The sequence below is a fragment of the mitochondrial genome of Lactuca sativa (assembly GCF_002870075.4).
Source record: "Lactuca sativa cultivar Salinas mitochondrion, complete genome".
In the NCBI taxonomy this organism is placed as follows: domain Eukaryota; kingdom Viridiplantae; phylum Streptophyta; class Magnoliopsida; order Asterales; family Asteraceae; genus Lactuca; species Lactuca sativa.
In genome coordinates, this window is record NC_042756.1 from 49,642 (window position 1) to 72,500 (window position 22,859).

The 22,859-nt window shown below is 45.4% G+C and overlaps 5 protein-coding genes across 5 annotated transcripts, besides 5 other annotated features.

Annotated features, from left to right (window-relative positions):
- The first annotated feature begins 519 nt into the window (after positions 1-519).
- On the top strand, positions 520-2,681 carry cox2 (cytochrome c oxidase subunit 2). The gene is made up of 2 exons: positions 520-903; positions 2,232-2,681. The coding sequence occupies exons 1-2, from the start codon at positions 520-522 to the stop codon at positions 2,679-2,681; spliced, it is 834 nt and encodes a 277-aa protein (YP_009652410.1).
- Positions 626-713: a dispersed repeat (first copy of repeat X-11).
- Positions 2,319-2,380: a dispersed repeat (second copy of repeat X-15).
- Positions 2,682-3,797: 1,116 nt separating the features above from the next.
- Positions 3,798-3,914: a dispersed repeat (first copy of repeat X-09).
- A 1,018-nt stretch (positions 3,915-4,932) lies between these two features.
- nad6 (NADH dehydrogenase subunit 6) lies at positions 4,933-5,664 on the top strand. Its single transcript has one exon. The coding sequence runs from the start codon at positions 4,933-4,935 to the stop codon at positions 5,662-5,664; it is 732 nt and encodes a 243-aa protein (YP_009652411.1).
- Positions 5,665-19,048: 13,384 nt separating this feature from the next.
- Positions 19,049-19,167: a dispersed repeat (first copy of repeat X-08).
- Positions 19,168-20,817: 1,650 nt separating this feature from the next.
- rps12 (ribosomal protein S12) lies at positions 20,818-21,189 on the bottom strand. The gene has a single exon. It carries the CDS (start codon positions 21,187-21,189, stop codon positions 20,818-20,820), a length of 372 nt encoding a protein of 123 aa, YP_009652412.1.
- A 61-nt stretch (positions 21,190-21,250) lies between these two features.
- On the bottom strand, positions 21,251-21,607 carry nad3 (NADH dehydrogenase subunit 3). The gene has a single exon. It carries the CDS (start codon positions 21,605-21,607, stop codon positions 21,251-21,253), a length of 357 nt encoding a protein of 118 aa, YP_009652413.1.
- A 22-nt stretch (positions 21,608-21,629) lies between these two features.
- Positions 21,630-21,760: a dispersed repeat (first copy of repeat X-05).
- Positions 21,761-22,787: 1,027 nt separating this feature from the next.
- Positions 22,788-22,846, top strand: nad1 (NADH dehydrogenase subunit 1; one part of a trans-spliced gene, as the record gives it). Coding sequence (YP_009652409.1) covers positions 22,788-22,846 — 59 coding nt within the window.
- Positions 22,847-22,859: the final 13 nt, after the last annotated feature.

Sequence of the window (22,859 nt, forward strand, 5' to 3'; positions counted from 1 at the left end):
GATTCTCTCTCTATCTAATGGTTATGAAAAAAGTGATGAATCAAGTGGATCCTTTGCCCCTTACCTCAGTAGCTGGGAAGGCAGGCCCTTAGCTTCAACTAGTTCAGTTTGAGTCTTTCTCAGGAGTAGTTGCATTGCAAGTAGGCAGAAAATAAGTAGTGCGTTAGCTTATCTGTTCATTTTCAAACAACCCTTGTTTGTGCTCCTTTATCTTTCTAAGCCGCTCTCGCTAGCAGGGAATCTAGTTCAGCAAGGTCCATAGGGTGAGCTCGCTTGAAACTGGGGCGCGTCTGGTGGTATCGTATATAAGATCACACGGCTGCTTGCTTTTAGGAGCGATCTGTTCATCCAACTCGAAATATCGTAAGTAAGAGAAGAAGAAGAATCTGACGCCCAAAATTCCCATGTCTTTCTTGGTTGGACCAACCGGCGAAATCCGTCTTCCTTAATTGGAAGAGCAAGAACAAGTCTCTCCATTTTTTTGGGGGAGCAGAGCAGTCAAAGAATGAAACAGATCAAATGATTGTTCTAGAATGGCTATTTCTCACAATTGCTCCTTGTGATGCAGCGGAACCATGGCAATTAGGATCTCAAGACGCAGCAACACCTATGATGCAAGGAATAATAGACTTACATCACGATATCTTTTTCTTCCTCATTCTTATTTTGGTTTTCGTCTCACGGATCTTGGTTCGCGCTTTATGGCATTTCCAAAAAGAAAAAAATCCAATCCCGCAAAGGATTGTTCATGGAACTACTATCGAGATTCTTCGGACCATATTTCCTAGTATCATCCCGATGTTCATTGCTATACCATCATTTGCTCTCTTATACTCAATGGACGAGTTAGTAGTAAATCCAGCCATTACTATCAAAGCTATTGGACATCAATGGTATCGGAGTGCGCCTCTTCACGAGGGTGATTTAAGTGCAACGAAATGCCTTAAGAATATGGTTCGCGAAGCATCTGGCTTACCGGTAATCTCCCATTCCCGCCGTCGAGAGACTTAAATAACTATAGCATGCCAGAAACGGGGAGTTGAGATGGTTAGACCTAGACCCCGAAATGCTCCCAGCATAGAAGCCTATGGTTCCATCTTGTTGTTGCTGGAGGTACACATCCCTCTTCTCGGTGTGGAGCGATATACGAGAAATAGATGCTCAGCCTGAAATGTCCGATAACGGCGCTGAAGTAGTGAATCTATCGGCACCATAGCTGTGGCATACAACTTTGGACCTAACGGCCGGCCCAGTAACCTTTCGGAATGGGGGATCCCCGTTGGCAACAACCACGGTAGTAGTTGCGGAACTACTGGGCCGGGAGAGGACAACCTCTTGTTCCTGCTCCTCTTTCTTCGCTTCGGGGACGGAGGTCCTACGGTAGGTAACAGCAGGTACAAGCAACTTGACCGAAGGGGACCAGCGCTTCTACTCTTCCACCGAGGAGCCGTTCGCAGCGAGAAGCAAGGGATGTCGTGAACGGTGGGAGGTCACAGAGAATTTACCTATTCATAGAGTGATCCTATGATCGATACAGGATATAGACTATCTCTTTCTTTATTCGATTCTTTTTCTGAAAAAAAAGAAGGGTGACTCAACTTCTCAGCTAGAGTTGGGGGTGGGACTTGTTGGCATAATGCAAGCTGGAACGTGGGAATTCGAGGTATCATGAACTACTACTAAAAACCAACTTTTTTTTTCTTTTTGGACAAACGATATCAGGTCAGGTCTATGGATGGATCCAGATCTACGGGCCGGCCGGCCCCGGCCGATGAGCATAGGGAATCTATACTCGAGCGTTCAACTGGGCCCCTGACAGGATAGGTGAGGAATCTTGATATTTTTTATTGGGGCCTACAACTTCTCCGAGCCGACTAGCATCCCTTTCCACTGCGCATTTCTCGAACAAAGAAGACGACTATAGGATCGAATTCGCTTTCCATGGTGAACTGGTCGTCCCATACCTTCTGCCTGTCTCATATGTGTGGAACCAGGTCTTTTTCGGTTCCAGCCCCCCCCCTTGAATACATAGGGTAGGTAGGACTGGGTGAGAAAGGGTTCCCTGTTGCCAATAAACTTTCCCCGGCCTTCGATTCCCCTTACTCATAAAGGGTCTTACGGTCGGTACTAACTAAAGAAAAAGAGTCTTCTTTCTAAGAGTAGGCGTGGAGAGCTTTTTGCGGGGAAACTTGCAAGTACAGTTTGGGGGGAGACGGGCGTCGACCCAACCTTATGAGTATTCGGACTATAACAGTTCCGATGAACAGTCACTCACTTTTGACAGTTATACGATTCCAGAAGATGATCTAGAATTGGGTCAATTACGTTTATTAGAAGTGGACAATCGAGTGGTTGTACCAGCCAAAAGTCATCTACGTATTATTGTAACATCTGCTGATGTACTTCATAGTTGGGCTGTACCTTCCCCAGGTGTAAAATGTGATGCTGTACCTGGTCGTTTAAATCAAACCTCTATTTCGGTACAACGAGAAGGAGTTTACTATGGTCAGTGCAGTGAGATTTGTGGAACTAATCATGCCTTTATGCGTGCGCCCGGAAAGATAGGCCGACTGCTGAGCCCACTCTGGCTCAGCCGCACCACCCAGGGTGCGAGCCACCCGAGAAGCAAGCTATTACAGCGAGCGGCTGGAGCAGTATGGAGCCGAGGAGCAAGGCAGTAGATAAGATAGAAGAAGGGGTCAGGCTCCCGGTGGAGCAGAGGATACGGTTAGGATAACGAACTTGAAACGCGGAGCCCGAGCGTCCGGCGAGCGAGTGGTTAGTGGCCAATAGCGCCCTAGTTGATGGCATTCCTCTCTGCGGCTGGCACTCGAGGAACCACGGGGCACTCCATACAGAGCAAACAAGTCTTAGGGATGAGACGCCCGCGCAAGGACCTCAATTCTCATTAGGAGGTCGAACCAAGGACCTATGGAAGTCGGGGCTAGCCCGTCCCCATGGGCAACGCAACAGTGTCCTGAGGGAGGAGTTTAGAGGCCTTATAGTAGCACGGACTTCTTTTTATTTCTAGGTCATGCGAAGGGGGCCAGTCCAAGATCGTACTGTTCCTCTACAAAGACAACAGACGCTCTCAACGGCTAGGCGCCACTCTCTTTCTGAGTTATTCCAGCTTCTTCATGATTTCGTGCCGCGGTGAACAAACAAAACAAAAAAGAGGGCCATCTCAGCGGAAGGAGAAGGACCTGCAACGGCAGAGACTACTGACCCTATTCTTGTTCCTAGCCGTCTTTTACGAGTCCGGAAAGCCTCCTCAGAGGGATCCTAAAAATAGAATAGAGAAGGGCGGGCAGGGCTTCCGCAAGAGCCTCCCCCCTCTTCCCGGTCAAGATAGATGGGAAGGAGCCCTATCAAGGCCATAACCAGTCTCTTTATTTATGTACGTACACCTTTGTTTCAGGGTGGGGCCGCCCTTCCTCCTGCTAATCCGGCCATTTCCGAACCTGTCTTTCTCATCCCATTCAATGGAGGACTTTTCAATTCTTGCGATTCCCAGCCCCCTTAGCTTATTATTTTATATATATATATATTATTTGAAAAGGGTTCCGCTCGGCTAAATAGGCTCAATGATCTCTTTCTTCGCTTCGTTCGATAGGCCGGTACGGCGCTCCGCGTGGTTATATTCATACATGTTCCGACTCGCCGGTCATTATGGATCTAGTGGCATGGCGGGGCAAAAGAAAAAAGGGGGGGGGAAGCAACTACGAAGCTTCGTAGACTCGACAAGTCGCTCCGCTTATAGAATATAATGAAGCAAGCTAGCGACTCTCCTAGTAGCGAAGGAAAGGGGCATTCGGGAAGCGACTAGTCGCTTCTGGCGAAGCTTCTAGAAGGCCGACCACTACATAGAGAGATCCATATACCAGTCATGAGCGATAGCGAAGCCTAGAGAGGCGCAGGGCAGGATCCAAGAGCTTAGAAAGGGTCAGGAAAGGAGCAGAGAAGGGGTTGGATTTCACCTATGATCAGATCAGTGGGCAACCATAGTTTACTTTTTTCGTAGTGTTGTTAACGTTGTTGAAAGCTCATTACTTATTTAAGTAGGCCTCGCTTTTCGGAGCTGCTCCCAGCTCACACTATGGTGGAGGAGGTGCCGTGAAGATCTAGGAGTGTGAGCAGTACGAGCTGAAAGGCTCCCATACTGTTTGGAGGGCAGGGGGCATAGATGCCAAACAAACCTGACCCCTATCTATCGTCGTAGAAGCTGTTCCTAGGAAAGATTATGGTTCTCGGGTATCCAATCAATTAATCCCCCAAACCGGGGAAGCTTAAGCGGAAATGAAAGGGTAGGGTGAGGGAAAAGAAAAGGGGGGAAGCAACTAAATTGAAGGCTTCGCTCCCAGATCGCTTCGTGAGCTCATTTAGTAGACAGCGAGTGTGCGCCCCTTTAGAGAAGAGATAGGGGCGAGTACTACACGAGCTCGTAAGTCAAGTACGGAACGAGCCTTGTCTACGAAGCAGAGCGACCTCGTCTTGCTTGCTTCTGGCGAAGCTTCTAGCACTGGATAATAGGCATGGCAGGAATACGACTTTTTAGGTCGACCACTACACTACATAGAAGCGATAGCGAAGCCAAGCCGTATAAAGGCGAGCAGCCCTTATAGCAATAGCAAACGGCCTACTTATAGCCCTTCCCAATTTCCAGTAGTAAACTTCCCAAGTTTAAGCAGGATAACCCCCTCTCTATTCTTCTCTTCATGTATGTGGGCTGCCTGCCCCGTCCCGAATAGACGAACAGGAACAAGCTGAAGAAGCGAGAGAGATTTGAGATTCCGTAAGTAACTCAGTGCTAAGAAAGAAGGGCTTGGAAGAAGAAAATGAAATACGAACAACCGCGCTGGTTGTAATAGATCGACTTTCATGCTAGTTCTTGCTCCAGCATGAAAGTTCCATTTCAGGGAAGGACGACGTACTATGATACTTTCTGTTTTGTCGAGCCTTGCTTTGGTCTCTGGTTTGATGGTTGTACGTGCTAAAAATCCGGTACATTCCGTTTTGTTTCCCATCCCAGTCTTTCGCAACACTTCAGGTTTACTTCTTTTGTTAGGTCTCGACTTTTTCGCTATGATCTTCCCAGTAGTTCATATAGGAGCTATAGCCGTTTCATTCCTATTCGTTGTTATGATGTTCCATATTCAAATAGCGGAGATTCACGAAGAAGTATTGCGCTATTTACCAGTGAGTGGTATTATTGGACTGATCTTTTGGTGGGAAATGTTCTTCATTTTAGATAATGAAAGCATTCCATTACTACCAACCCAAAGAAATACGACCTCTCTGAGATATATGGTTTATGCCGGAAAGGTACGAAGTTGGACTAATTTGGAAACATTGGGCAATTTACTTTATACCTACTATTCCGTCTGGTTTTTGGTTCCTAGTCTGATTTTATTAGTAGCCATGATTGGGGCTATAGTACTGACTATGCATAGGACTACTAAGGTGAAAAGACAGGATGTATTCCGACGAAATGCTATTGATTCTAGGAGGACTATAATGAGGGGGATGACAGATCTACTAAAGGAAAGTAGCTTGATATTGGTTCGAATCCAATTCGTGAGATGGCCATCTTGGTCATATAGATGTCTTGACACCCTGATTTTCTTTTCTCATTTTCGAATGACTGTCCCATTCCATTTTTGGTAGAACTTCAAGCCTGGACCCGCTATACGATGTATTAGTAGAACCCCTGGGATACGACGCCCTGCTCCTTGAGTATCCTGGGATTGAATACCCCGACCTCCCGGAGGCTCCCGAGAAAGCTATTTCAGCCTTCCGGACAGTTAAGGGCAATTCCTACGCCCCTCATCGGTCTGAATCCCCACCCCCGCATAACACTTACTATATTTTTCAAGAAAAACTGAAAAAACGCTTCACTTCCTGACCTTATTCTCGAGTAGGAAGGGTTCTCGCTACTAAATAAATTTCTTCAGTTGAAGTAGCTCTTTCCTGAGATGTCTTTCAAGCTGAAGAAGTAAGGGCTTCTCCAGCGTAAGCAGGTTTAGGACCAAGGGCAGGGTCTAAGGCAGTATCGATCGAAGGTGCCCCTAGGGATATGGCTATTTCTTCTCGTTCAGCTTCTCCAATATCCGTTGTTTTAGGACTTGAACTAGATAGGGAAGTTTCCTTCTTTTCTGTTGAGGCTCATTCCGGAGCATCCCGCGCATCTCTGTCAAGCCCTCCAACCTCTTCTTTCTTGGTATATGCTGTCTTTCCTCAAGGCTAAACCCAAAGGTATCTAAGGGAATCAAACCCAGCTTTTCAGGTAGCTGCTTCAATTGCATGCATCTCACCCCCACGCTCGTTCGTTCCCCACGCTCGGTTGACTTGCCATATTAGTCTTACAATACGCTCAATTCAAATGAATATGATAAAGTCTAATGACATCTCACACCACCGTATAAAAGAATAGCATCTCACACCACCAAAGGTAGACTGTCCTCAAGTAGAAGTCTTTGCTGCTGAAGCTGGTTTTATGAAGAATCCCGGGGAAAGGTGCTTAGGCTGTTTCAGTAAAGTAAGTCAAGTAAGTACTCGGATGGGATAAGTGCCATATAAAGAGTATTCTCACTCTAAGTAAGGAAGTACCTTAATTATATAAGTATGTTCCGCTTCTGCTTTCCCGGTTAGTTCGAAGTTAAACTTTTTGAATCGAAACGAACAGATGACACAACGTTCCCAACCACGTCATGAGAAAAGAGTTCTAGTAAAGAAGAAATCCCGTAGAGTATGTGAACTAAGACATTCAAGCTAAACCTAGTTTATCGGATATCAGACTTTCAAGTAGAATGTCAGAAGTAGAAGAAGGGAGTGAGGCATTAACGAGTATCCTGAAATCCTGTGAGTAAGAAAGCCCCTTTTGACTATCTATCTATAACTGGGGGAGTTCTCTGAAAGCAAGGGAGTGAGCGGATAATAGCCCCCGGCGATTGAGGGGAAAGAGTCTGTTGCTGCGTCCCCTGCAGTGTCATTAAAGCCAGTAAAGGTAAAGAGAGAAGGTGCCCTTGTTGATTATTCATATTCGAATGAGAAACTAACTGCAGACGAGTCTCTGGGATATGAGCAAAAGGTAAGAGATCAAACCGCTTCTGCCGCTGCTTCGGGATAAAGGGATTCTCACTCCAAGTAGGGAATTTTCTCAGTAATAGGATAGATGAGTCTCGGAAGTCAGAACAAGGCCCTGGCATCTATGCCAAGTGAAGCCTCATGAATAAGTATAAGGAGGGATGAAAGCCAAGTAAGTAGCTGCAGTCGCAGGTGTCTTTTCTGCGTTTAGGAGTTCTTCTTCATTTAGTTTCGGAATCTGGTTAGGGAGTTTCACTCTGGGATGGGCCAAATGCTGCTAAGGTATCGCCGTTTGAGAGGAAAGAGTGAGAAGCACTAAACAAGAGAGAAAACCCTATCTATCTGGAGATATACCTGAAAGCAAGGAAGTGCATCACGGGTGTGGGGCACTACCGCTTATCCTTTCACACACCAGTAACACGGGCTGCATTATGTCCTCAAGTATCTGCTCTAGTAAGGAAATAGGTGAACAAGTCTGCTATTCCTGACTTTCAAATAGGTATAGAAGGAAGAGAGTAAGGAGTTGAGTCCCGTCGATGTAGGCTAGAAGAACAATCCGTCTCATATGCAGGACAGTCTAGTATCCATATCTTGAATAGGAGTCAGTGTGCATGGTCAATTCCATCTTTCCGCTGAAGGAGAATCCAATACCAGTACTCAAATAGTAAGTACCGAGAGTACGATAGTGATTAGCTGTCGAAGGCGATGAAGAAAGGAATTGGCTTGCTAGAGGACTTGCTATATTTTGTTGGCGTTCAGTGAACCGATCCAGCCTTTGTTTGAGCCGGTGGGTTGTGATTGAGCTTAGCTTGGCAGATCTCGCACCGTAATGCTAGTGCTTATTTACGAAAAATAGATTGTTGGTATGGCAGCAGCTACCAAAAGCACACTAAGTTAGTCACAGGTAGAAACCTATGAGCTCTACTAGCTCTCCGACTCTATAAACTTGTCTTTCCGGCCCATTTACCCCATCTTTCTTGCTTGCTATGAGCGTTGTTACTGCTACTCAGAACGGTCTTTCTTTGCCGGTTGCCGAAGGCTCTTAAAACCGACAGAATGACCCGGTAACGTTGCACTCCATCGGCTGATTTAGCAGCAGTAGCATCAGTGGCTTGGCTTTTCGGGCTGAAGGAAGAATCCTAGGGTGGAACCAGAAATCAACGGATAGAACCGATTCAACAGGGACTGAAGCTGACAAGCGATAGCCAAGTTAGGTGTAGGAAGGAAGATAAGCATCCAAATCCTCTTTTTATTCCTTAGCTTAGTCTGCTCTTAACACTTCTCGCCAAGTCCAATAAAATACAGACTCTCTATGACTCAAAACCCCCAACCTACATCGTACCAGATCAGACTAGTAACATCTCTTAGATGGCTGCCTTCTACTTACATTTACATAAGGACTCACCCTAGGAATGGATTTGATTCATACCCAGACTAGTCCTACCTCAGCTTCTAACTTAAGGAAGTAGCTAGCCGCTGTTGCTATGCCGTGTTTGACGATTGTTGCTAGAATGAATAGCCAAATCAAGGGAATGAATCAAAGTTTTTTTCCGGGTATAAAAGAGGTTTCAGTTCTGATTTAGACTACGTACGAGGCATAGGATGGATAGGCACCAAAGACCAACAGCAAAAGAATAACCTAATTCTCTTAGTCAAGGTAGGGGTTCAGATCTCATCATGCCTTTTTTTTTGCATCATTTCACCAACCCTACTCACCTTCCTCCTTCTGCTCTTGCTTGCCACTCCATTAATTATTATCAAGCGTAATTCGACGGAAGCTATTCGAAAACTATTGAACTTGCTCCGAAGTTTATGATTTGGCTTTTGTGTGTCACTGATTACGGTTTACGATTGGATTGCTATCTTATCAAATGAATGCTATAGCCATTGAGGCTAGAAAAATCCATTAAAAAAGGAAGGGAAGATTACAATTTTTTTTATAAAGAGGTACCCTTCATCAAGAAAGCTTGCATAAGAGATCCTTCTTACTGCTCTATCTAGAATGAAAATCTAAAGATAAAAATCAATGTTAGGCTGTGGGGCCACAAGGGCTGGGACCCCTAAGGAGAGGTCAACGAATGCTCTTCGAATTGGTCTATAGCCGATGAACCGACCAGGACACCCCCCCTTTCTGCCATATCTCTCACCGCCTCAGACTAGCTATCCCTAGCCGAAAAAAGTATGAATAGAGCAGTTGAGTGCCTTTCCTTCCCCTATCTTTGTTTGCCACCACCCGACTTAATGGTAAGAAAGCCCGCCTCCTAAGAATGAAGGAATGGATTAATCACCTTTGGGGCTGGTGGATGGATCGCCTTTCCTTAACATAGATGGTGGATGGGCTTCACTTAACAAACAAGAGAATGGGCCATACGGGTGCCTACATTGTTAGTCTATTTGATTTACGGGAAGAGATATTTATTGAATAGAAAGAATGAAACCTGTACCAGCTTATCGCCAACCGTGCTTCCTACCAACTCCGCCTATCCCAGACGGTCGGTCCTATTGATTTAGCCGCACCTGAACCCGCAACAGCTGCCTCTAGTCCGAAAGCAACTTACTTTTCTGATGAATCTTAGCTTGCTTTTTGAATACAGTCAAAGTGGGACATCCCTTGTTCTCGCATTCCTTGCCCTTCACCCTCAGCTAGTTGCCTTCTTTCCTAGGGAATTCAATCACATCGGATCAGTGAGCTAAAGTCAGTCCCTCAACAGCTAAAGTAACTGCTTGATCTGTCACCCTCCGTGATTCAAGCCTGTCACCAAGCCTTAAGTCAAAAGCTCTGGTTTCAAGCCCTTTAGTTTAGGGCACCAAGTGAATCAAAGCAAGAGCTTACTCAGAGCTCGAACTCTATTTAAATCAAAGTCAAGCGAAGCAAAGCAAGCCAGCCAAAGAGGGATAGGCATGATCATTCTATTCTAAAGGTAGAGATCCTGAACTAAGGACTGAAAGCTAGAAGTTCTCTATGTGAACATAGGATCCTATATAAACAACCGGAAATGCTAGACTAACTGCTCTAGAGGCAACCTACTGGAGAAAGCCAGAGGATGGAAGTTACTCGGTTAAGAGGATTAGGGAATAAACGAAGGAAAGAAAGCTTAACTCGCTCGAACTTCCGAGGGCCAGTGAACTCAATCTTGAACCCCTGTTTAGCTTTCTCTTTAGCCTATGAGGTTTGATGACAGACCGTGGTAACTTCAGAAGCTGAAGAGGAGATGACCTTAGAAGATTCTATTAGAAGTAGGAAAGCCTTCAACAAGAGAAGGAGACCCAAGCACAGCCAACCTACCTTACTTATCGAGAAGGGGGTATTCTATTAGATTAGTAAAGGAAAGCACCATTCTTAGTTATTAGTCATTCGCTCGCTTAAAGAAGACAGCCTCCTTAGCTGCCGAAAATGAAAGGCTGAAAGTCAAGTAAATGAGTTAGGAAACCGAGTGCCATCTATCGTCTGATTAGTCTTCGTGGTAGCGGGCCTTGCTTCTTTTCTTTTGCTATTGAATCTGCTATTGAAGGAGTAAGCTGCGCCCTTAGCATGCTTTTGCCCAGGAGTGGGTGCTGACACCCTTTTGCCTTATCCGCTCTTGGTGGTTTAGTTAGGGCAGTAGATTACTTAGAGGTTGACTTTATTCTTGACTGCTTTCCAGCTATCAAAGTGGATTAGCCTTGGAAACCTTTGAAATGCTTTAACTGCGGGGCATTCAACTGTCAAGTGCCCGAATCATACCCAAACCCTTACTCAACCTCTGAAGAAGAAGAAGGAAAGAAAGCGGTCCCTAAAAAGACTGAGAATGCTAATGACTGGAAAGTAGTGCAGAGACCTTCAGGTATGAAGCAGTGAGCTGATATGATAGAAAAATGCCTGTCAAATTGTTGGGTCTGCAGCAAATAGATTGAAAATGCTTTCTAATGAAGACCTATCTGTAGATGATGTCATTCTTCCCAAAGAATCAAATGCAGTGCTATGCCAAGAAAATCTAGATAAGGTGGAACAGATGCATCACCTTTCTTATGAAAATGAAGGAAAGCAGCAGACTATTCAGGAATCTCCTAGCTTTGCTGCGGGTAGTGAAAGTGGAGCAAGAGAGGAAGATGAATGTGCAGCTAGGAGAGCTGCTACTTCTGAACTTGATAACTTCAGCTAGCTGACTGGTTTACTACTTTCTTTCAACCCTTGGACTGCTATCCTTGGCGTGAACTGGCCCGCCTACTGAACTCCTACTGTCCTGCTACCAAGCATTCTCTCTTTACGGGTGCACTAAGAAAGATTGCTACAACGAGAAAAGGAAAGAAAATAGACTGCCATAAATCGTAGACCGGAACTGCCCTCGCCTACCTGCACTGACTTCCTTGCCTTACGAAAAGCATTTCAAAACTTTCTGTTTTTACTGGTAGTAGTACAAACCTATCTATTGATTAAGGTAAGGAAGGCGGGTTCACATCGCTATCTAAGCGCAGACGTTACTAAGCGGCTGCTGGTCTAGGTGTTCGAAGCATGATTCATCAACTGGTAAAGGGAGTAGTTCATCTGAAACCATTCCTCTCTAAAGTCAAGGAAAGCGAAGCTAACCGCTTTGAGGCTGCTTTCGAAACATTCTTCATCGACAGGGATTTTTCTGTCATTACAACTTGGGCAAAGCCGATTGCTTTCTTCCGGAGAATCTATGGCAACGTGAGAAGCTAAGTTTCTAATTTGATCACAAAAAATAGGTAGCTCAAAGCGCCAACCCTTCCTCTTAGACACTACTACTGATCAGCATGACTTTCTTTCTTGAGTAAGGTAAGGGGTACGGAAACGTCCTCTTATCACAGCTTGAACGGGGTTCATTGTTGGGAAGAAGACGAAGTCGATTCAATCCAACTCCAACCGGATAGAGATTGAGTCTAGAAAGAAATAAGAAAGAGATTATTCCCTAAGAGCTTGTCCAGTACCTTTTGTTTAGAGTCTTTCTACTTTCTGTCAGCTATAACCAAGTTGCTATTTCGGGGTTAAGGAAATGAATTGTAAGTCGCGTAATCCCCCTTCCTCCCTTGCAGTCAAAACTCTCCTCTAATAGCAGAAAGCTTCCATGCCCTATTCTCTATTTTGGAAAAGGACCTCTTACGGCAGTTGACAGTGGAAACTTTCCAGCTAGCGATTGATCCAGTTACCGGTAAAGGACAGTTGACAGAAGAAAGAAGAGAGATGAGCTACTATCACTCAAGAACTAGAAGAAGGAAAGAAAGAGATTCACTTCGCCAGCCTTGAACTCCTCTTTCTTGGATCGTTGTTTGCGACAGACCGATTGAGACAGATCTAGAGATAGAGCAGCAAGGGAACACTTACCAATACCTACTGTGGATCAGGCTGAAGTGTTGCATCTCCAGCTTCTACTATTGTTGCACCGCCTTGATGCTAGAGGGGCTCTCGGAAAGAGGGGGCAAAGCAAAACCAAGAGGAGGTCGTAGATACGAATCACTCTCTCTCGTAGGGCATTTTTCTGTAGTAATGTATTTCGGTCTTGATCGTTGCCCACGGAGCGGTAACGGGCGGAAAGAGCTATGATAGGAGTCGATGCCTTTCTGTCCCGAAAGGCTGAAAGCAAAAGGAGATCGCTTTCGATTCAGGATCAAGCCCAGGAGGTAGCAGTCGTTGGACATGTCCCTTCTTTAAAGTCAAGGTAGGAGAGTGAGATGACTTACTAGGACAGAGCGAGCCAAAGGGAATCAATAGTAGAGTAGACAGAAAGGAAAGATTACGACTCTTTCCGATAGAGAACCAAAGAGCAGACAGGAGCAAGCCAGAGACCTATTCCATATGATAAAGCTACCCATTGAGGGAGCTTAAACCGATGTCCCTATGTGCCAGCCGTTACCTTCCTTTCAGATAGGTACTTCCCTGCGTACTATACTTATCTAATTCTAGTTTCAAGCCATAGGAATCTCGATTTCTTACTAAAGCTAGCGGCTTGACTTGGTGTGAAGTTTTCATAGCATGGGCATGGGGAAAGGACTCTTTGCATGAGTTGGCTGTTTTTCAAGAACTGGTTTGACATGAATCTCTGGAAGGGCTTTCTCTATCTCCTTAGGGTGTAGAACTCATCTCGGGCAACTAAAGAATGGGAAGAAGGTAGCTAGCAGCTTCCATAGCTGTCTGTGATAGGCCACAAGGTGAAGCAGAAGGGAATTCATGGACAAATGTAGCTGTTCGGGAGTCAATAGACTGTTCGGAAGTAACTGATCCCACATTAGCATTAGTAAGGGAAGAGAAAGACCTGATTGACCTAAGGCAAGAAAGTCTAGCCTAGCCTGAATCCGAAGTGCTCTTTTGCGTATAGTATAAATGGCCTCTTTTTGTGCATCAGATCCGGGCAGCTAGGAAGGAAAAGTCTGAAGCCAATAGGTTGTTTTCAAATGTGCACATGAAGAAGAAATGTTGGGGAGATTAAGTGCCTAGCCCTAGCCTTAGATGGAGCAAAGCAGACTGAAGCTGGCTCTGGGAACAGGAAGGAAGTGAGCACCCTGGCGGAGAAAAGAAATGAAACCTAAAACATAAATGGAAGCCTAAGCCTTCACATCCGAGAAAAATCATCAGTTTCCGTTGGATAATCTTTTTGACAGGGTTGGCATGGTTAAGGCAGAATATAAATATTTCACAACTAAATGAAGTTAGTCTTGGCTTCTTCTTCTTTTATGGGAGACAGGGGCAAGGAACCCACTCTTAGAGCAGGAAGCCCGTAACCATATTAGATTCGTAGCTCGTTAAGGGAAATTCAATCAAGTCGGCTACCATAGAGTCAGACCTTTTTCCGATCCTATCTCATCAAAGCCGGGTAACAAAAAGAAGGAACTTTCTAATGAAATGAAAGAAAGGCGAAGGAACAGAAATGGGCTCCTTCGGTTACCGTTCTATCCGTTCTAATCCTGACGGTTTTGAATGCTATTGACTTTACCGCTCCAGAATGAGAAGTGGTTTTTTTATTCCGGCCTGATAAAAGTGATCTTTGAAACAGAAATCGACTCAAAAGTAACAGAATAGGCTTGAGAGTAGCTCTTTCCAAATAGGTCGAGTAGCCAATGAAAAGGAGCTCTCTAGTTGGGATTTACACGCACAGCCTTCTCCTATGAGTCAGCCTATGTTATGCGCCTGCCTTTGAGAACCTTTCAGCTGGTTCCCTTCGTCGGCATCATTGAACCTCGTTAGCATTTCTAAAAGAATTGGAGGCTCAAAACGAATGGTCAAAGGAATTGATGATTCGTGTTTAGTCTCCGATCTTTGCCTAGTCTTCGAACCAGCACTGTATAGAGGGGAACAAGCTAAGACATATAGCAAGACTAGAACTCCTATTGCATGCATCGATACCAGACCAGACAAACTAAAGCTAGCCCACTGCATAGTGAAAGTCTCTCTTAATTTCGCATTAGCTTTCAGTGAAACTTCCGTCTATGTAAGAAAAGTCTGAACCTCCCTTACTTTGTGGGCGCACTGACCAAAGACCTACTCCTGCTTAGCGCACGAGACTCACTTATGCCTTGCTTATTTTACCTTCGGGTACTATAAGCATATAGTATATTAGCTCTCTATAGATTCACTCTTTTTCTTAAAAGAAAGATAGAAGGGCAGCTACAGACTCCGTTCCTTATCGCATCGTTTGCTATCCTACCCTACTTCGCTAGCTAGACTATCGCAAGTCATTTATACCAAAAGACCTGGCCATCGCCAACCAAGAGGGGGGGGGATGAACCTACTTCCAGAGACTACTCGCCTTGAACTCCGTCCCCTGAACATGACTGCTTATGCAACTACTGTGCTAGAAAAATGGCAGGAGACCACATACCAAGAAAGAGGTATTACGCAAAAAGGGGCAGGCTATATTAGCTAATGTCTCTCAGCAGGATGCCCCACACGGAACCAATCGAAGGAGATGAGAAGGTATCGTAGATTGGGGTAGCAGTAGCTGGTCGTAGTTACTTTATATAAAAAATGGATTGAAGCATCATGAAATAATTCAATTCTAATAATGAAATAGAAGAAGAACGAATAAAGATCGGATTTGCTAAATGAAGGTGTAGAAGTGGCTGTAGTCAAACAATAGTAAGGAGAATTCGCTTAGTCTTCCGGTTCAGAAGTCTATTTAGTTTCACAAAATGCTTATTAATGAGATGAGTTGCTAAACACAGTCAAGTCGTAAGACAAAGAAAAGCGTAGGTAACAATTCGTCTACCGAATAGCAAGCAATCGCGTAAAGCAAGACGTGGGATATTTATAATGAATAAGGAAGTCTTCCCGTCTGCAAGACCCAGCTAAAGCCATCTTCCCTGGGGACTACGAAAACCTTCCATTTTGTGGTTTTGATCCTCTTTGCCATTCTTTCGTTTTTATGGTTAGCCATCGGTCGTAGAAAGACTCTTTTTTCGACAGGTGACTCTACCTCTGCTGGGGTCAACCATCAAGGTGATACCTACAGGCTTGTATGTGGGTGTAAAACTAGAATCCTCGGGGCTTGACTTTTTACAGGTTCTGCATGGAAACGATCGGGCTTAAATATTGATGCAATGTAGCCAGAACATCTAGTGCAGTGACTTGGTGTTTACTACCTTAAGGCATGCCTTGACTCCACTCGATGGGACTTGCTTTCATAAAGATTTTTGCTTATTGACTTTATTGACTCGCCTTTACTTTAGGGTATATCTTGTTTGTATAAGTAAAAGAGGATAAGACCACCGTTTGCCACATTTGCTGATGAAACAAGATAAAGAACGGGTTCTCCCTACTTGCATTGAGCGGGATGCTGCTTTCTTCTCTGTTTTCGAGATCAATTGACTTCCATTGACCTAGATGGGAGTTGTCTTCTTCGATAGCGGGTTCTACATCCGGCATCCCTCTTGATTTCCGGGAGAATGTAGCCGATTTACTTAGTAAGCTGGGACCTGTCCAATTGCTAGTTTGGCTGGATTTGTTCGTTTCGAAATGCTAGGTTGACATAGAAGAATCCGAAAGGAGATGCATTGAAGAAATGTCAGGGCTGTCCCGCTAGTTGGATAGGCGACTTCTCAATCTTGGAAGAGCATCTTGCAAGGGTTAGAGGTTTTGAAGGATGAGCTGGTATGGAAGATAGAAAGCCACGTTTGTACTCGTGACTTAGTGGATCGAAACAACCAGTAGAGATTTCGGATCTTATTATACGTGACCCCGAGCCCCGATTCTGATCTTCTTTTCTGGTAACTGCCGCTTCGATCAAGCGTTAAACTACTACTTATGGCTTCGGTCGAGAAAGGTATGGGCTATGGGTCGGTAGGATAATGCTAGGTCAATTCGGTCCACTGTCTCTACTCCCACCTATCCCGCTTAAGGTTATATGGATGAAGCTTGCTTTGGGTCCACCACCTGGAAGAGTATTGAGATTTCTTGCTTTGAAGTGGGGTTGTAGTTAATCGATTAGCTAGTAGGCTAAGGTCTAAGCACTAAGGGAACAAGGGGCTAGCCTCAAAACCCTAACACTAAGCTAAGTGAACGACCAGCAGCTAATCGACTAAGTGGATTAGGATTGTTAGTGAGTGAAGCTTTGGGAAAGCTTACGAACGGGTATCCTTTGATTCCCTTTACAGTGGGAAGGAAGAAGCGTAGCGGGACGGGAGGAGTTAATACCGGTTAGCCCCTCGCTTTATGGCTTAGAAGAGTAGCTGGCATTGGCTCTTTTTAGGGACAGTCGATCAAGGAGATGACGGAAGATGGCATCAAATCAACGGCGTAAAGGCTTGGATGACTTTATTTAGGCCATGGCACTCTTTTCAATGGCAAGGACAGCTTTCGTCGTTTTTTGACTAAAGACATTCAATTTCGATCATTACTCCAGATTCCGTAATCCGACGTGAACTTGCACGACTGAGCTGCGCTGCGTTTGCCTAGCTGGGTGAAGGACGTAAAGGAAGAGGGCCGGCAAGTTACTTATTTTTGATTCCCAGATGCATTGAAATAACAAATAAGCATAAGCAGTAAGTAGCGAGGATCACAGAGAGAAGGTGATTCACGGTGAAGTATTAATGGGAGACCAACTCCGGGTACTAGTAATAGACTTTCTTACAGGTCTTATATCCGAAGCTCGAGTCAAAGTGGGAGGAATTGCTTTCTAGTTCGACGAGAGCCAGATATTTGTTATATCCATGTTTATCTTACTATACCACTTGATATTAGATATTCAAAGATGGTCACTCTATTCTTTTAGCTATTCACTCACTGCACACTAATAGAATCTAAACACTTTCAAAGTGTGGTGGATTTATAAAGGTAGGTTGGCTGTGCTTGGGTCTCCTTCTCTTGTGTGCGTCTTAACTATTATTGAAAGGACAGGATCAGTATGACCTCTGGCTCAAGGCCTTTAGGCTGAGCCCATTCATTCCATTCGATCGATCTGACCTATTAAGCGATAATAGCAGAGGAGGATTTTTTTGAATTGAATAAAGCAAGACTTTCCCTGAGTCGCCTATAGTAAGGAGCTCTGAAGCCCCTAGGCAAAAGCTTTGCCCAAGCTCGTCGCAGAAGCCATGACCCAGTTTATATTATAGGGTAGGCGGAAGCCCATAAGGCCCCATGTCCACGGTGCAGCGCCCGCAATGGTTGCTTTGAGAGCAGTTCTAATAGAGAAAGTAGGCGTGGAGGAATACCAAAGGTAGCTAAAGGCGTTGAAAAAGCCTGACTCTCTTCTTCAGCAGCACTTCAAGCTTCTCTTCCGTCTACCGATCCGCGGTTTGCCATAAATAGCGCTTTCTTTTTTAACTTCGGGTATAGATAGTATCGAATTGCTATAGGCATGTGGGCTTTAAGAGCCTTGGGCTATAAATACTTAAGAAATGGAAGAACTTAGTGGAACCGTAGTAGAACCGATAGAAGAGCAAGAGAGAAGAGCTATTCATGAATAGATGACCAAAAAGGCCTTGTCACGAGCTGGAGTCGAACCAGCACCTCTGGGAAATGAAGACAATCCCAGCGAACTACCATTTCTTCTAATCGTGACTTTGTTCACCCGGTTCGTCATGCACAATCAAAGCAAAACTAAAATGACTACATCCGGTCGCGTTTCCGCTAAAACACTAGAATCCCAAAATGAGTTATTTAAAGATGTATGTGACATAGGCAGGGCCATCTTTTTTGAGCCTTTGTCTCAAGAGATCTAAAAACTTGATTTCTTCTTGGTCCCTTTCTCCCACGTCCACTTCCAATTCCCTCCGGTCCAGTCGGTCGCGATGTTGGCCCAAGAAGTCGTTAAACGCTTCTTGGGGGTTGTAAGGGGCCTGGGCGGCCAAGGTAGGATTCTGGGTTAAGACTTTTTGAAAAAGTCGTAGACACTCATGTTTGAGTTCTCGGATCTGTAGATCCCTGTTCTCAAACTCGAGTAATCTTTGATACTCTTGCTGGGAGGGAGCTTGCCCCAGCGCGAGTTTGATGTCGGACCAATATTCTCCCTTTTCCTTATCCAGCAGATAGGAGCTACCGTCCCCCTCGAGTCGTGCAATGCGATTTCGCATCGACGATTCCAAGCTACAATTGTGGGTAAGGGGGGGCGGCCCCGCTTCATCCACCCTTGGGATCGCAGAACGAGCCGATGTGCCTTCCATTTCCGGTTCGGGCGAGGGCTCCATCAACACTTTGATCTCGAACGAATCCTCCGTCCAGGAGGAACCAGAATTGGAAGGGATTATTCCCCCACCCGACGGACTCATCATATAGATTTCGGCCCCACTAGCGAATAAAGCCCTCGCAGCAAAACCAATAAAAAAAATAATAAAACCGGAACACCCTACTTTAAGTAAGAGTAGCGAGAGAGATCGAACCCCAAAAGAAAGAGTAGCCTTAAAGAATAAGGCATGAACGAACTCCGATTGTCCGCACCGGACCCCAATAAAATACAATAAGACCCCTAATACTACAAGGAGAAATAAAGAAAGTAGAGTAGTTCTTACTCTTTTTTGCATTCCTTATTTCTTAAAACCTCGATCTTCAAAGAAAACTGACTCCTCCTACTCCTTCTTCTCCTTTAGGATAGGATCGTCGTTGGTCCTTCTTTCACTAATGATCTAATGATCTCACCATTTTCTAGTAGTTCTCGCTCCTAGCTCGCGGAGCGGCATACCGGGAAAGAATTCACCCTTTCGCTTGCGTGAGCAACGGCCCCTAGCGCCCAGAGCAAGCGCCTTTAGTGTTCCCGACCGCCTGCCTTTCGGCCTTAGCGTTCCAAACAACCAGTAGTGTGACCGATCTGTGTTCAAAACAACCGATGACGCTAGCGACGACTCGTGGGGCCCCCTAACGCCGAACAAAAAAAAAGGACTAGTGCTATAACGACGAGTGGTGTGGTCCTAACAACCTAATATGGTAACGACAACTCGTAGTGGTCCTAACTACTAGCAACAACCACTACGGCAAGCGCCACAACGACGATAACGCTAGACCGTAATATATAGGCTTGCGAAGCAACCACTCCCTTGGTAACCTTGCTCCGCAACCATCGAGTCGGCCTTACCAAACCAAAGACAACTAGTGTTCCCAAAGACGGAAGAACGACATGCGACGGAACAAGACGGTAAAGCAACCACTCGTTGTCGTTTAGTTGTCCGTCACTCGTAGTCTCTGCGTCATAGGTGGTTGTTCGGAAGGGTTTGACAACGTAACAGACAGCTAGGCAGTTACTACGCAACACACATTGGGGTGGTGCAACAATGGAACGACTAGTAGTCTACGACTAGTGGTGTTACGGAACAACTACCCGACGAGTGGTAATAACGACAACTACAGTAGGTTTGACAGTAGCGTTAGGACGACTGGTTCTCGTAGTTGTATTGCCCTAACGCAACGACTCAAACAACTACGAGTGCTCCCAAGACGATGAGACGCATGCGCTATACCGTCGAGTATTGCTTGCGAAGCAACCGCAACTCGTTGTAGGTCCTCTCCTTACATTACAGTCGAGTAGCTTTCACTCCTTCGCTTGCAATGTGCGGTTGGTTTACCTAACGCATGGCTTCCCCAACGCCAATAGTCGCATGAGTTCTCCTAGACCGGAACCCATGCCTTTAAACAAACCGCATGATGCGTTCCGGAGTTGCCGTAGTTCTGTTACCGCCTTGTCGTCTTGGGTTGGGAAGGATACGACAGGCTCAATTCAAGGACACTCAATTTCAAGCTCAATTTCAGGCTTTCGAAGCTCTGACGCTTTCTGTCGCATTTGTTCTCTCTTTTGTTTACCTATCATTTTCACTTTCTTTAACCGTACTTAGGTAGCTCTTCGTTCGTTCGGCAGAGGCGTAGAGCTATCTACTTGGTCGCGACTGGCTCTGCTACGCTAGGTTCTCCCTATGGCGCTACGCATCGTTCCCTTCGGTCGAGCGAATCCCATTGTTCCGGTCCGAGAATCCCTATGTCTGAGGTCGAGCAGCTACGCTCTCGTTGGTCGAGGTTAGATCCTCGTATGTCGCCACTCTCGTCACTGGGCGTTCTCACTTTTTCCTTGTTATCTCAGGACACTCTGCCAGGTTGTTCCTTGTTGACCGGCCTTGTGATTCTCGTTATAGAATGTAGTGCCCAACAGTTTAAAGGAACGGGTGAAGTCTCGGGATCCGCTCTAGTCGAGTAAGAGATTTCCCCTGTAGAGTAGTCTCCGTATCAGTCCATGGGCTAAGGTGCAATTGCCTTCTTAGAGCCAGTAACTTCGTACTTTAAATTGGAGAAAAAAGAGTTCCAGAGGCATCTTCCATTCATCTCTATTTTGGTTTTTCTGCACCATATTTTGATCTCCCTTTTCTTCGATCCGGAATTCCCAACAAATCCTTGACTCCTCGAATACAATGGGATTTCACACCTGGCGAATCTTTCACTCTACCTCCTCTTATTAAGACTATAGAATGTTCCTGCGAATTATGACCTTCCCCCGGAATGTGAGCAAATATATCATGTCGATTGCTCAACCGTACTTTGGCTATCTTACGTGGAGCTGAATTCGGTTTTTTCGGTGTTCTCGTTGGTACACGCGGGCGTACTCCTTGCTTCTGGGGACATTGATCCGAAGCTCGAGTACGGTCCGTGCGCCGTTTTTCTTCTCTACCATGACGAATCAATTGATTTAATGTAGGCATCGGTCGCTCTTTCTTTCTTTTGTCCTTCGCCCCGATTTTTCCCCTGTAATGTAACTAGTGTTTACTCCCGATCCGAAGCACCCCTTTTCCATTCATAGAGAGATCCAATCGTCAAAATCAATAAAAAGGCCATCATGGACCAAGATCCAAAGGGATCAATCTTGTTGGGAGGTACTGCCCAAGGAAAGGAAAAGGTGACTTCCGGATCAGGGATAATAAATAAAATAGAAACAAGATAAAATCGTATATCAAAACGACTTCTGGCATCACCGAAAGGATCGAAACCACATTCGTAGGCCGACAATTTTTCTGGGTAGGTCGAACTATTGGAAGCAAATGGAAAAGGAACACCGAGTGGGATCAAAGAAACTAGCGGACTGATCACTAAATAGATAAAAATAGGTGCAAATTCTGACATCACCACAGCCCACTTTGTTTTCTCGCTCCTTGCTCGCGGAGCGGCATACCGAAAAAAAGATAGGATTTGAATCGATGACTTAAGCCCTTGCGCTATTCCCCCCTGATCGCATCGTAGATAGCAGTCAGAGTCAGTACGCTTTCTATTCTCTTTATATTATATATGAAAATAGATAAGAAAGGAGGGCTGCCGAGGCCCGGAACTTCTCCGAGAGGTTCCTTTCGATACTCTGCGCACATCGGTAAAGGCCTTACTCTATTCCTTGTCAGGAATAGCGGCCTTAGTCTACTACTATCGGCTATCTCACTCTCGGGAAATCGGGGGTTTTGTCGGGGAATCGGTGTCGTGGTGGTGCTACGAGATGGCGATTTATCGTATAGAAGAATGGATCCGCGGACCTATTGATTGACCATAGATGCGAACCGATCGACCGCTACCTAAGAGAAGATAAGTAGTTCTTCTATCGTTCAAGGGCAAGGGGAGAACATGTAGCGGCTTGCCTAGATCTCGTATTTCCCACGTAGTCCGTCGGTCAAACCAACGATTCTCCTCTCAAAGTAATAGAGAGATCCTTTTCTTTTTCCGGTATGTAGCTCCGCGAGCAAGGAGCGCATCATCAGAGCAGGGCGAAAACGAACATAGGATCATGGCCCTTTTCTTCTTTCTTTTGCTGCTGATCTCACATCGAGAGCAGCTCCTTCGTGTTCAGGATGATCGGATGAGAGATCTTCCTCCGACTCCGAGAAATCGGTCAAGCGGGAGGCTACCCTCGACTTACCTCTCTCTATAAAAACCCCCTCCCCAGAGGAGAGCATAAGCTCCAGGATGAGTATGTCCTGGATTACCGGATTCATTCTCGTCCTGATCCACCATGCTCTTTTTTTCGAAATAAAAAAAGATTCTAGGAGAGGGCTCGTAATGATCTTATCAAAGATCACAAGGTGCTGAAGTGGCCGGATAGGGGGGGTCTGTAGGTTTTTGTGAAAGGGATGCTCTTATCATGTTATTGCTGAAAATAAAAAGCGAATTCCTCTATTTGATGTCGATTCACCCACACTTCCATTCCTTGTAGAGGAAGGCTAACTGCTTGCTGGCTGGGAGCTGTATGAGCGGTAACGTCCACGTACGGCTCCGTGAGAAGGGCGGTGGACAGAAATGGCCTTGTTGTACCTCACTCTCGTCTTCAATGGGGTCTGCTCTTTCTTTTTTGGGAGAGTATGCCAATATGATCTTAATGAGGTGCGGGGCTTTG